At 47.4% G+C, this 13793-nt stretch overlaps 4 protein-coding genes across 4 annotated transcripts; 2 read left to right on the top strand and 2 right to left on the bottom strand.

Annotated features, from left to right (window-relative positions):
* Nucleotides 1-93: 93 nt before the first annotated feature.
* Nucleotides 94-1275, top strand: EYB26_002922 (uncharacterized protein; the record flags this gene model as incomplete). The annotated part of the gene is made up of 5 exons (XM_054262226.1): nucleotides 94-262; nucleotides 330-533; nucleotides 590-649; nucleotides 713-822; nucleotides 916-1275. The coding sequence occupies 5 exons, from the start codon at nucleotides 94-96 to the stop codon at nucleotides 1273-1275; spliced, it is 903 nt and encodes a 300-aa protein (XP_054118201.1).
* A 336-nt stretch (nucleotides 1276-1611) lies between these two features.
* On the bottom strand, nucleotides 1612-2639 carry EYB26_002921 (uncharacterized protein; the record flags this gene model as incomplete). Its single annotated transcript, XM_054262225.1, has 3 exons — nucleotides 1612-2462; nucleotides 2516-2558; nucleotides 2634-2639. The coding sequence occupies 3 exons, from the start codon at nucleotides 2637-2639 to the stop codon at nucleotides 1612-1614; spliced, it is 900 nt and encodes a 299-aa protein (XP_054118200.1).
* Nucleotides 2640-3251: 612 nt separating this feature from the next.
* EYB26_002920 (uncharacterized protein) lies at nucleotides 3252-6587 on the top strand (the record flags this gene model as incomplete). The annotated part of the gene is made up of 2 exons (XM_054262224.1): nucleotides 3252-3520; nucleotides 3575-6587. The coding sequence occupies 2 exons, from the start codon at nucleotides 3252-3254 to the stop codon at nucleotides 6585-6587; spliced, it is 3282 nt and encodes a 1093-aa protein (XP_054118199.1).
* Nucleotides 6588-8274: 1687 nt separating this feature from the next.
* EYB26_002919 (uncharacterized protein) lies at nucleotides 8275-11874 on the bottom strand (the record flags this gene model as incomplete). The annotated part of the gene is made up of 2 exons (XM_054262223.1): nucleotides 8606-8623; nucleotides 8683-11874. The coding sequence occupies 2 exons, from the start codon at nucleotides 11872-11874 to the stop codon at nucleotides 8606-8608; spliced, it is 3210 nt and encodes a 1069-aa protein (XP_054118198.1).
* Between the last annotated feature and the right edge of the window lie 1919 nt (nucleotides 11875-13793).

The following is a 13793-nucleotide window of genomic DNA, read 5'->3' as shown; positions in this document are numbered from 1 at the left end:
TCACACCTATACTCTCGGATCGACTTTCTCTCATCTTCTCTTCCATCAGCAAGAATTACAAATTGCCCACGTGAGCCATAGTTCGACTTTGAAATGGGCAACGGGTTCAAAAAAGTTAAAGCGTCTTTCGTGGGGTCGCACAAGGACAGTAACAAAATACCACAATGGCTTAAAGCACACGGCGGTGAATTTTCGCGTGAGATTGATCACTCTGTCACCCACCTCATCGCTACAGAATCCGCGATGGAGAACAATGTGGCAGGTATGAGCCCAAATCCCAACCCCCCATACATTGAAGCAAGCTTATTGACGTATTTGAGAAAATTCAGTTGAGAAAGCAAGATCTCTCAAGATAAAAATTGTTACCTACGACTGGCTCGAAGATTCGTTGATGTCCAAGCCCTGTAAACCTAAGCGCGAGGGCCCTTATCTATGGGATAAAATATTAAGGGAGCGTGACGACACATACAAAGTGACAAAGGATGGAAAAAATGAGAAAAAGGGGAAAAAGGGACGCAGACGTGTCGACACAGGTATGAAAGTCTTGTCGAAGCAACAAACCAACCTACTAATATAGCGTGTGTATTAGAGAAGATTCTTGGGGAATTCCAGAAAGGAGCCCGCGCTGTTGTCTCAGACATGGAAAAGTGTAAGTCTCCTGAATATTGTTTCACTATTTTAGTCATATGCTAATGGTTTCGGCAATATTCAGTGGGCTATCATCCCTACGTCGACAAATCTACTGGCGTAAGCTATTGTGCCACCTTGGTGCGCTATACTCTCGTCAATACTCGTTCTCGAAAAGAGACTTTCCTTACCAGAGTAAGTGGACCAGATACTTTCATTACCCAGCATCCTCATAATCCTCATTTGGTACGTGTGCCTATTTACAATCCATTTGCTTAACGAGTTCAGATGTACGAAACCAACAAAGAGCCACATACATATACGACCTTTGTGAAATATACTCGCGTTGGTGCAGCAAGCAAGGATATGCTTGCACCCAAAGGGAGCAGTCTGGACTCAGCCTTGCATGCATTTAAGAAGTTCTTTCTTGTGAAGACTGGGGTAGAGTGGAAGGATCGCTTCGACGACTCAAAATTACCTCTAAGCCCTAAAGCAGGTGCGAATGCGGAAATACCACTTCAACCTCCGGAAGGTACTTGGTTTCGATACAAACCTCCCAGTGGATTAATGGGAGCCTTGAACCACGATGTGGAAATAGCAGTCGATAAGGAGGTTGCAAATAATAAGAATTCCAAGGAGCGAGATTAGGAACCCGACATGGCATCGTTAATGGGATGAGATTTTCGGTCTCTTGGAGCACTCTTCAGGTCCATACGATTTTCGCTAAGCCGAGTTGGAAGGCTGATACTTTCGGGTTTAGAAAGGCAGGTCAGTCATATTTATAGCAATTTGGCATTGTGTATCTCTTTTCTTTTCCATTTATTTTTTCAATCAGAAATCTAGCCTAGCTATATACGTTATGCCAACGATATCATTATCAAGAACCCATATCAAACCCATCAATCGTACACTCCATAAGACGCCGTAATCACGCAATGTGATATATGCAAAGGTAGTATGTAACCGGCCCAGAAACTTTCCCGCCTATAGGTAATCCTTCTTCCGGCTCGTTCTCGTATATTGAGTAAGAGCCCACTCGACATCACCACCAGCATTCTTCTCCAACGTGCCCCCACGGATCTCGAAGAGTCGCATAGTCATACGCGGGCCAACTTCAGCCAGTTCCACATCCTGATATCCAGTTCGCACAAATACGTGATGCCGAACCTCGATGGCATCTTCTCTATTCTGAAATGTGACAACTCGGTTTCCGAGCTTTCCACCACCTTCTCTTGGCGGGAAGAGATGCTTAAGAATTTGAACCACACGCTTTCCGAGCTTTGTCGTGAATCCCTCAAAGATTAAATGCGGATAACTCTCGGAAACAGTTCCTCGAGACGAATCGGGAATATCGGCTCGTAGCATAACATTGTGTAGGGAGAAGCTAGCAGTTGGCCCATGCGGGAGATGTGAGATTGTAATCGCGGTAGGTGTACCACGATGCTCGTGCAAGAGAACCATATCGGTAAGCGCAGCGGCGTTTGCACTTGACACCAGGTCGGGCAGAATGAGATTGCCTCTGTTCAAACGGATCGATGTCGGGAGCAGTAAACGAATCTCTTTCGCAAAAGTGCTGAGTCGTGCCGATGGAGATCGGGATGTCGTGACCAGTGGACGGGGGTCTACCAGACCAGAAGTGAGAGCATATTCATCGTCAACGTCCATGAACTCGTCGTCTTTGCCTTGACCCTTGGAGGGCAGCGACTCGTCATATTTGAAGTCTTCACGGAGCTCGGCGTCATTGGCGATGGAGGGATCGAGTGGTTTTCCTGACGCTAAGGCAGCTTTGAGCTTTGCGCGCTTCTCGGCGATTGATGCATCTCGAAGTAAGAGTGCTAAGATAATGGTTAGTTTTATGATATCTAATCCAAGAAGATTCAGATCGAACCTTTGCGGTAAAGGTAGTCCCTTCGCTCTCGTGCTTGTCGGCGCTGAATAAAACATTAGTTGCTATCTTGGAATGATAAAAGTAATCGTAGATGACAATAAAACATCTTTAGACTTACAATCATGGCTGTGAGATGTAGAAGTTTGATTTGGCAATTGAGTAAAACAGTCGGATCAAAGCCCATAATTTTTTTATTCTGCCGATAAAGAAGTGCGGCTCTGGTCGGTGCGGGCGTCCCTAGAGGGGGATTTCCCATAAAGCGGAGGAAAGAGTGACTGCTGATTGGCGCTTTCCTCATTACTCATGCTATTACCGCCTTTGCGGAGGAGCTTTTCTTTGGCCGCCACACAATTTGGGTCTCTCTCCATCGCCAATTCATTATTCTCTCCCTGGCTTTGGTCATTCCAGTCCTGTCGGCGTGAGTTTTGAAACAAACTCTTTCCTGCCGATCCCGAAACTGTCGCTGTCATTTCCCTCGCCTCTCAACAAGACGTTGTGCAACCCCGCGTGCTCGCCGCACTTGATACACAAGGAAATCAGAGACACTCTCATTTCCAAAGTCCAACCACGAATCAGTCAAGTTCGTTACACTGCAAACCTCTTGACTCGAGAGCTCCGTCCTAAGGCTACGGCAAAATAGCCTGAATGCTATCATCCTGCTATTCAATACTCTCCCGATACAACCCTAGTTTCATTTTTTCATAAAGTGAATGTGTCTCCGCATGATCTCGACACGATGGACGCGTTTACGAACATAGGAAACCATATGGTCTCCGACTCCGCCTCGGCCATCAATGCAGACGATGGCTATTCTACAGTCGATCCAGATGAGAGTCTTCTAAGCCTGGCAGGTGGTGCCCGACGTAGGAGACACGATGATGAGGACGATGGTTCAGATGCTTTTGATGATGACGAACTGGAGAGTCTTGCAAGTGTTCCAGTTGGGGGTCGTCTTCAAAAGCAGAAGTATGAAGAAGAAAAGGAGCTCCCACCCCATGCCTGCGCGTGAGTATATTCTATTTCAGTTCATCTATCTATGATACTAAAGAATATAAATAGGTATTGTGGTATACATAACCCAAGTAGTGTCGTTAAATGTCTCTCCTGCAGTAAATGGTTCTGTAGTGCGCGTGGCAACACTTCCTCCTCGCATATTGTGAACCATTTGGTGCGTGCACGACACAAGGAAGTCCAGCTTCACCCAAGCTCTTCTCTTGGCGACACGATTCTTGAGTGCTATAACTGTGGAACAAAGAATGCCTTCCTTCTTGGTTTCATTCCTGCCAAATCTGACACGGTCGTCGTCCTCCTCTGCCGCCAACCATGTGCCGCCATGCCATCCTCGAAAGACATGAATTGGGATACGTCGCGCTGGCAGCCCCTCATCGAGGATCGATCTTTCTTGCCATGGCTTGTAGCGACACCTTCAGACCAAGAGCAACTCCGAGCCCGTCACTTGAGTCCACAAATGATTGCAAAATTGGAGGAAATGTGGAAAGACAACTCAACCGCCACTATCGCCGATCTCGAAAAAGCTAACAGTGTTGACGACGAGCCTGCTCCGGTTTTACTGCGATACGACGATGCATACCAATATCAGAATGTTTTTGGTCCTTTGGTCAAGATAGAGGCCGATTACGATCGCAAGTTGAAGGAATCACAGTCTCAAGATGGGTTGGTCGTTCGATGGGACCTCGGCCTTAACAACAAACATCTCGCCAGTTTTGTTCTCCCCAAGCTTGAACTAGGTGATGTGAAATTAGCTGTCGGGGATGAAATGCGCCTCAAGTATACTGGAGAATTACGTCCTAAATGGGAAGGGGTTGGTTATGTTATCAAGATCCCCAACAATCAGTCCGATGAAGTCACAATCGAATTGCGCGCTAAAGGCGATCACAAGTCAGTTCCTACGGAATGCACACACAATTTCACTGCAGACTATGTCTGGAAGGCCACCTCATTTGATCGTATGCAGTACGCTATGAAGACTTTTGCTGTGGACGAAATGAGTGTTTCGGGTTACCTTTTCCATCGCCTTCTAGGTCACGAAGTCGCCGCAGCGCCAATGAAGACTCAGATGCCGAAGAAATTCAGCGTACCTGGCCTTCCTGAATTGAACGGTAGTCAGATCAATGCAGTAAAAAGTGTTTTGCAGAAGCCGCTCAGTTTGATTCAAGGTCCTCCGGGAACGGGAAAGACGGTCACATCAGCTACAATCATCTATCATCTTGCCAAGATCAACGGTGGTCAAGTTCTCGTCTGCGCTCCGTCCAACGTTGCTGTCGACCAGCTCTGTGAAAGAATCCACCGCACTGGATTGAAGACTGTCCGTGTAACTGCCAAGTCTCGCGAGGATGTGGAATCGCCTGTTCGATTTCTGTCATTGCACGAACAAGTCCGAATGAACGATAGTAACATTGAACTCAACAAACTTAATCAGTTGAAGTCAGAGTTGGGTGAACTTTCCAGCCAAGATGAGAAGAAGTTCAAGCAACTCACCCGCGCTGCCGAGCGAGAAATCCTCACAAATGCTGATGTAATATGTTGTACTTGTGTTGGTGCTGGAGATCCACGACTTGCAAAGTTCAAGTTCCGAACAGTCCTCATTGACGAATCTACTCAATCTGCAGAGCCCGAGTGTATGATTCCTCTTGTATTGGGCTGCAAGCAGGTCGTACTTGTTGGTGATCATCAACAATTAGGACCTGTCATCATGAACAAGAAAGCTGCCAAGGCTGGTCTGAATCAATCACTCTTCGAGCGTCTTGTTATCCTTGGCTGCTCTCCGATCCGATTGAATGTTCAGTATCGTATGCATCCGTGCTTATCAGAGTTTCCGTCCAACATGTTCTACGAAGGATCTCTACAAAACGGTGTCTCTATGGCCCAACGACTTCGTCGTGATGTCGATTTTCCTTGGCCCGTGGCAGAGAACCCCATGATGTTCTGGTCCAACCTTGGTAACGAAGAAATCTCTGCTTCCGGAACTTCTTACCTCAATCGTACAGAGGCTGCAAATGTGGAGAAGATTGTGACTCGATTTTTCAAGGCTGGAGTTCAGCCCTCGGGCATTGGTATCATCACTCCTTATGAAGGCCAACGCAGCTACGTGGTTTCTTCCATGCAAGCTACTGGTACCTTCAAGAAAGAGCACTACAAGGAAATCGAGGTTGCATCAGTCGATGCGTTCCAGGGCCGAGAGAAGGACTTCATCGTTCTCTCTTGCGTGCGATCTAACGACCATCAAGGTATCGGTTTCTTGAGCGACCCTCGTCGTCTCAATGTCGCCCTTACGCGTGCTAAGTACGGAGTGGTTATCCTAGGCAATCCAAAGGTCTTGTCCAAGCACCCCCTATGGAACTACCTTCTTCTACACTTCAAGGAACGGAAATGTTTGGTTGAGGGACCATTGTCAAATCTTCAGGAGTCGCTTGTCCAGTTCAGCCGCCCCAAGCAGGCGTACCGTGGGCCACAGAGATTCCACATGGCCTACAACCATGCATCGAGTATGGCAAGTGGAATGTCTAACGGAAGAAATGGGAACCGCCCCGAATATCATGACACGGGCTCTGTGGTTGGATATATTCCAGATGATGTGTCCTCCGTACACTCCTCAGCCATCGGCGGTGTCGGTGTCCCGTCTGGATATCCGCCAATGTTCCAAAATTTCGCAGAAGCGTGGCCGTCTCTTCAAGGAGGTCGTCGAGCTAATGGCGCTCGCAACAAGGGTGCCCCAAGTGTCGCTGGCGAATCAGTTGCTGCTACGGAATCCGATATGACGAGCAGTGTGATTGACGGTAAAGGTGGCCAAGGTGGAGTCAGTCTGGCTGGTTTGAGTATCAACGATATGACAAAACAGCCTAGTCTCAGTCAATCAGACAGACTCAAACGTTACGTCGAGTCAGGGGGTCGTGATAGCTACAAATCCGGAGTCAACGATAGTGGCAGCATTTTCGGTGGCAGCTCGGCTAGCATTCGCGTGCCTCGTGGGCCTGGCCACGCTCAGGACGACGATGACGCTCGCAGTGTCTCGACGGCATTTGCCAGTCAAATTGGTGGCAACTACGATTGAATGAGTTAGCCTGAGTATCGGTCGTGCATTCATCACTTTTCGAATTGTGCATATGCCATCAAGAATCACGAGTTCGAGGCCCTCGTATAGTCTCCAACTATGGATTGACTCTGTCTTTCATCGACGGATCATAGGACGTATTATCGATATTTCACAAGTCAATGACGATACCAAACTTATGGCTTTCTGCTGTGAGGCCTTCGTACGAGGGTTTCAACCTGACTTTGTTGATTTGGTTCAACTTTCACCTGTGGAATATGTACTCCCATCATATCGACATGGCATCTATGCTGAAGCAGTCGTTGATACAGGTTTATCTGCATACTGGACGATGTTTTTCAGTGGTCATCTTCTCGGCGTATAGTTTTCCCTATGGCTAGTACAACGCTGCGCTAGTTGTGATCGTCTGTTGGTGTGTGCAGTAGAAGAGAAGAGGAGAAAGGTGGTATTGACTGTAGAGCGGTGGATCGAGCTTGCAGAAAAGTGGATGAAGGAGGTTGAACTTTTTGGAGAAGTATTACTGTCACTCGTTTGATTACATAGTAGAAACAGACTTTGGGATAGCAAATTCCGCTTATGTTGACTACGTCCATGGCACCTGTCGAGTCAGAACTGATCGTTAGCATCTCCATAGAATTAGTATCAATGATGTTTCTATACAACTTAGTTACCTTTCGCATTGTATGTCGGAATTGTACATAGGGCTGTGATGCCCTTTATCCATGGAATCCCAGGAGACTGTCCTTACGTGTTGCAACTCTGGGGATGATGCTACCTATTTACTAGCTTACCTTACTACATACTGTACGTCAATGGAGTAGGAAACATCTTTAATCCTAAAAGTCTCGCTACAGACTAGTTATTGCTCGTCCCGACTAATATACGAACACTGGAAGCATGGGGTATGAATCGGGTCTGGAACGGAGGCCAAAGAACTTTTTGAGTGACTCGGGAGAACTACGTGACTAGCTTGCACAAGTTGAAAATATAATAAATCATGAGTCCATTTGACTTAATAGAGATACAAAGAATAAACCACATTGAGCTCACTCGAAGCAACAGGCGGGCGGGCCAGCAAGAAAAGGCTTCGATCGGGGGGTATCGCGAAATAAGAATGCTATATGTAGATGCACAGAAAGCAAACGAATCCAGCTATGCTTGTCGCTTGAAACAACAGAACAAACCGAAAGCAAAGAGATAAATGATGATGGGGCGTAGCAAAGTTTGGATGACACGACACAGTCCCGATGCAAAGCGAACAAAGAATATCTGAATGTGATAGGATACGATGCTGATAATGATGATAACAAGACACCTTTCCATGACAATATGATGATGAATCTCGAACAAATGGAAATATACATCATCGAAAGAAAACGCCACCTCGGAACAGAAACCATCGCCAGCGATTCGAGAATGATATCCATGCATAAGAAACAAATACGACAAACAATGGCAATGATGATGCTGGACAAATTCGTTATGCAGTGAAGCCTTAAATGACTTAATCCTCCTGTAAATAAGAACGCCATTCCTGTTGACCCAACTTTCACAAAATGACGCTAACAAGAGATTCATAACAGTCTGCAATGAGGAACAAGGTTTTTTTAAAAAAAAAAATTGAACATGAACAAGAAAAGAAAAGCAAAAGAAAAAAAAGCAAGAAAGGAAATGATTGTCTCTCATTTTAAGAAAGTGTGTTCAGTGGTGGGATCATCGGTGATGTAGACTCGACAGGCTTAAGAAATGGTGAATATTCCTTGCTTCGAATAGACTCACTCTCGAATCGGTCACCGCCAGATTTCGTGGCTCGATCGCGTTCCTTGGACCGAGTTCTTTTAACGGTCTGACTGATCTGTTGTAATAGCCCTTTACGCTCGGCTTTCAGTTCCTCCAAGTCTAACCGTTGAACAGGCACCAATTCCTCTTTGGTGATCTTGCAAAACAGCGTAGAGAACAAGTATTGGTCTCCACTGTCATCATATAATGGGAGATAACGGTAGCCTTGGGAAAGACTGCTAAATTTTGCAGTAAAGCTGGCAAGCTGGATAGCACCACTGCTTCCACCAGTACGTCCGTCAGGCGAGCTCCACACCGTCCAACGAATAAAGACAAGATCGGGATATTTGGTCTCAACGGCCAGCCACAACTTCTCATTGAAGATTGGACTAAACCCATTGCTTGGCTCGATCTTAGTTCGACGACGGTGTGGTAGTCCTAAGCCGGACATGCCGTTACGAGCCGATACATCCTGCCCACCACCTCCAAGAGCAACGCACTGGCCGCGATCATCAGCCGAAAACATCTCAACTTCAATATACGGGTTGATGTTGTCGCCTGGCCCCATACTTCTTGGTCGTGGGAGCTGCTGAGCTGAAATGATGTCAACAGATAATCTAACAATTTCCCGTTCTGTAGTAGCGAGTTTCCCTTCACTCAATGCATCTAGCGCGGATGAAGGCTGACGGAACGCTTCTGGTTTGAGCACATAACCAGTACGATCGGTACCAGCGGCAAACATTGCCTGATTAATCTGCATACCAAGATCGTACGTCTGCCAGTTGAGCGCTGCCATTTGGACGCCACTTCGCCAGAATGAGATTGGGTCGAAGTTGGATGACTTCAAACGGAAGGCAGACGGGTAGACTCGCGTGAGAAAACGTCTGTTATGAATCTCAAACAGTGCTTTGCTCTCCGCATCACGGCAAACGCTTTCGTAAGCTCGTTCGGCGAATGAGTACACGTGATTGTATTTTTTGCTCTCGGGAGCCGCAAAACTGTGCCATTTATAACCGCGGGTATAAACACCAAGATCAGACAATGGCTTGGTAATTTTGCTCCGTTGCCGCCGCTTCTTTTCTCTATTGGCATTGATCAATGCACTATCGCTATCCTCCGTGGCACTGCTCAAGCTAGTGGTAGTTGCTGAGCGGCCTCCTGGGGTGAGCATAGGCATAGGCATGCTAGAGTCCAATTGAGGGCCGAGTGTCGGAGGACTTGAAAGTGGAATGTCGATAGCACCATGGAGGGTTTCGTAACCTGTGCTGCGCAAGAACGGAGTGCTAGAGCTTCGCTTGCGTCCATGATGAAAATTGGGCGTAGCCGAGCCGCCATCTGAAGGAGGAAGGAAAGCACCCAGAGGCTCGTCGCAGGTTTTCACTTTGACCAAGATTCTGTTTTTCAGCTCTTCTGGTGAGGGGAGTATGCTGCAGTTGGTAAGTAACGGCTCGAGAACCAATTGCTCGCCAAATGTCTCCTTCATTATTTTTACCATCGCAAATTGTTGTTCCGGGTTGCAATGAACTTCTAGTGACAAGATAAGAGGAAAATCAGAAGAGATAAAGGCGTATCGGTTGATGACAGTGATGCAATCAGCGAACAAGACACTGGTCGTCAAAGTGCGTCCATGTGAAACGATAGGGCGACCATCAGAGCCATCCCAACAGTCGATTTCGACGCAACGGCATCCTTGTTGAAGAGCAGTAATGTAAGCTTCTGTGCTCGAGGCCCCAGCCACCTGACGGCCGAGAAGGTATGTATTATGTGAACTGGAAATGATGTATTCATTTAGAGGGCGATCAAAGCGAGACTCGGGAGCATGAGAAGAATAGATGCCATTTGCCTCAGACTGGAGGAATGATGTCAAAGCATGTAAATTCATCCGCGGTAAATCGGCATCCGGAGAGTCCGGTAGACTTTGTGCCCTGGGACGAGTCCGACGTACAACCCGTGCAAAAATCGATGACCAGTACTCGCGGTCATGAACGATATCTTCTCGTTGAACGTCGCGTAGGAATTCAAGAAACTCATCAAGGCTGAGACCCTCTTCGGGATTGCTCACTGCAAGCTGCTTGTATAGATGCTTCAAATCTTTCCGCTCTTTCAGACCAGCAATGAATTCCTTAAACTCGCAATAGTTCAGGTTACCCTTCCCCGTAACGTCTGCCTTGGCAAATTGGGTGTGAAGCATATCCTTGGAGCAATTGATATGCAAACTCTGGCAGACAGACTCAAGAGCAGGTAGATCCAAAGATTCAGTCTCACCCGGTTGCAGTCCATGTGGATAGAGTCTCGACATTTCACGCTGCCAATGAGCCCGCAGAGAGGTCTCATTCTGACTGGGCCCTAGAAGACTAGTCATCAGACCAACCCTGTAGCGAACAACATGTTCAAGAGTGGCCTTCCACAGTTCTAAAGTATAATCGTCAGGGGTAATGAGGTGTATAGCTTTGAAAGGTCGCTGCTTTGAGCGATCAGGATCGTCGAGGATGATTGTAATCCATCTACTTTCGGCTTCAGCGGAAACTTGGTACTCTTCACGGTAGTTGCGAGCATCTGCGCCAACGTGTATGTGTAAAATGTCATCAATATAGAATTTTTTGGATGGATTAGACAAATCCCATCGCACTTTTGCAGCATCAAGGTCCAAAAAGAAGCGTACTTGTTTTTTCTTTTTCTTGGTGACCTTGGTGAGTAATGTGCCACGCTGTAGCACTGAATCGACCTTTGGAGCGATAGCACCGATTTCACGAGGCAAGAGAGTTCCGGGAAATTCACTGCTGATGCTATTCGCCTCAGAACCAGTCCAGCCGTTGGTGAAGGGCTCGTAGGCATCGGTGTCTTCGTCATCGAAACTCCAATCCAAAGTGCTCTCCCGACCGGTGCGAGGGTGGGCCTTGCTGTCACTTCGCCTTCGCATGATGACAGGGCCGGAGCTCCTCTCTCGTTTATCACGCTGTGTAGAAGATTGACGACGTCTTGTTAATTTGTTTGCGGCACCGCGAGAGATTCTACGCATAAGGCCCGTAGTCCCCTTTGCGGTAGATGGTACTTGATCAATGGATTGTGGCTGAACGGAAGGGGTACTGTTGACAGCCATCATGTTGTCATGCGTTTCGTCCAGCTCGAGGGGAACCGGCGACGCCAAAGTGTTTGGGAGGTATCGACCACGACCGCTGTCGGCAGCAAGCATGTAAGGCGTCCCAATGGGACTTGACGCATTTGAGAAACTACTTCGAGGAGCAAAAGTAGGACTGGAGTTGGAGGTAGTTGAAGTGGTGGCGGTAGTGGTAGTAGGAGTGAAGAAGGTCGTTGTGGAAGAAGTAATAGCGCTCGAAGGAACTGATGAGGCGGAAAAAGCGGCACTGATATTGGCAGCAATGCCAGAAGATGCTGACGTGAGAACATTCTGCAATTTAGGGCCCCGGGCCAGTGAAGACGTTGACAATTTAGACGAGACGCTATTATCGCCATTCAAGGCGGAGGATGAGGAAATTGCGGAATTCATAGCGGAAAGGAGGAGCTGAAGATATGAGCGACACCAGTGTCAAACTCCAAGTCACCTGGACCAGCCACGGGACAAGTAAGCAGACGAAGTTGCCTGTAATTATCCGGTCTGTGCGGTAATAGAAACAAAAGATAGGTAGATTCAGATAGCGCAAAGAGAATCAGATCCCAGAGATGTACGCGGTCAGCGATTAGCTATCTGCATCTTGGAATGCTGCAGTAACGTGGAGTCAGCCCTTCCCGAGGGCGCCGACACGGGACAGAAAGACGTCGAGGTATTATTTCCTTTTATGAATATAATCAGAAGGGAATTAAGGCGAGATTTGAAACTGAATTTGTGTCACTTTCAATGACGTACGACCGTGCGATGTGTTGCGTTTTTATACCACCCAAGACTGTAACAGCGAACTCCAGAAATTCCAAGCTCTTTTTCTTCAGTTGTGTATTGCCTAATCCGGCTATTGGACAATCCTCTTGTCTGGGATATCAAGCCGAGAATATATGTTTTGATGCACGAATATTATTCCGGGGGACAATTCCTTGTATGTCGATCAATCGAAGCGGACCAGCGCGATACTTGTCTGCAATTAATGTCGGCAGGGTAATAATGCCCCAATTGAATGCCACTGCGACTGCCAGGCTGTCTTAGAGGCAAGAGGGGACAAAGGACACTTCAAATGCGGCTTTTATGCACGTAAGTCAATGTGCAGCGTCTGTAATCTAATGAAAGAAGAATATGGCTCGGCTCGGCATGTCACCACAGGAAAGCAGGAAAGCGGGGCGAAGAATGCCAGCAGGTCGTCAAGATTGTCGTCAGCCCGTCACAGTTTTAGCCGTCGACGACTGACTAAAAGAAGGGGGAGGGGGGGGTTCAAGAAGCTAGAATTGAGCTCGTGAGATGTGACAAGGCGTTCGAGCGTGGGATGGCCACAATTGTCCGTTGGCCGCGAATAGATTATGTCACTAGCAGTGGGATATGGAGAATGACTCTTCTTTTTGCCAACGCAGCAAAAGCTATGCAAGTAATCCAAAGCGGTAAGCCTGAACTAATCTGCAGCGATCTTTTCGGGCGAAAGCGTGGTGGTGGTAGCAGTACGCTGTAGCTGTGATGATGGGCGTGGGTAGACTCGGCAGGCAGATGCAGGCAGGGATTGAATGCGCCAAGAAGGTGGTATTCTTGTAATATCCCTTGATTTTTTTGGTGAAAACGACTTTTGTTTCTTCCCTTGTTTTAGCTCAATGTTGGCGTTTCCTTGTCCTGCAAGTTCAGCTCGATCCAGTCGTAACGCGGGGGTTCAGGTGTAAATAAAAGTCGAGGGATGGGCGGTATTTGAAGCGATGCGCAGCGCGCAGTCAACGACGGGAACCTGCAGATAAATAAATTTATTGTTGGACGAATGGACGATTGCGGCGAACAAAGAAATACAATAGATATATGTATATCAATGTGCGATGCGATGCGATGCGATGCAGTACGTACAGATAATTCTGCAGAGTTGTCGTCGACGGAGGAAAAGTTGAATTATGTCGTCTGCGTAGTCCTGTCTCAAACAAAGATGCAGCAGTGGACAAAGGCGCTGAGTCACTTTGACGGACGGGAATTGGGGGTTAGGGAAAAAAAAGTTGCTTCCGGTGACGTTATTTCGGGTAGTATGCAATTGGTGATTGGCGGGTTGGCGGTCGATTGATTGATTCTGTGCAGAGTTGAGTACGTAGATTGTCGAGATGGACGAGGGAGAGAAGTGGGAGAAGACAGGAGAGGATATCGAAAAGGAGGAGGAGGTGTGAAAAGTACCGAAACGCGATGATCTTCTGCTTTGGCCTTATGGAGCCAGCAGGAAGGAAGGAAGGGGGGAAAGAGCGGATGGGGGGCAGAAAGGGCAGGAAGAGAAGGTGAAATCACCGAAAAGGGCAACAGCT

Source organism: Talaromyces marneffei, chromosome 2, assembly GCF_009556855.1.
Source record: "Talaromyces marneffei chromosome 2, complete sequence".
NCBI classification, from domain to species: Eukaryota; Fungi; Ascomycota; class Eurotiomycetes; order Eurotiales; family Trichocomaceae; genus Talaromyces; species Talaromyces marneffei.
Note: the sequence above shows the minus strand (reverse complement) of the source record. Positions and strands in the feature narration are given on the sequence as shown.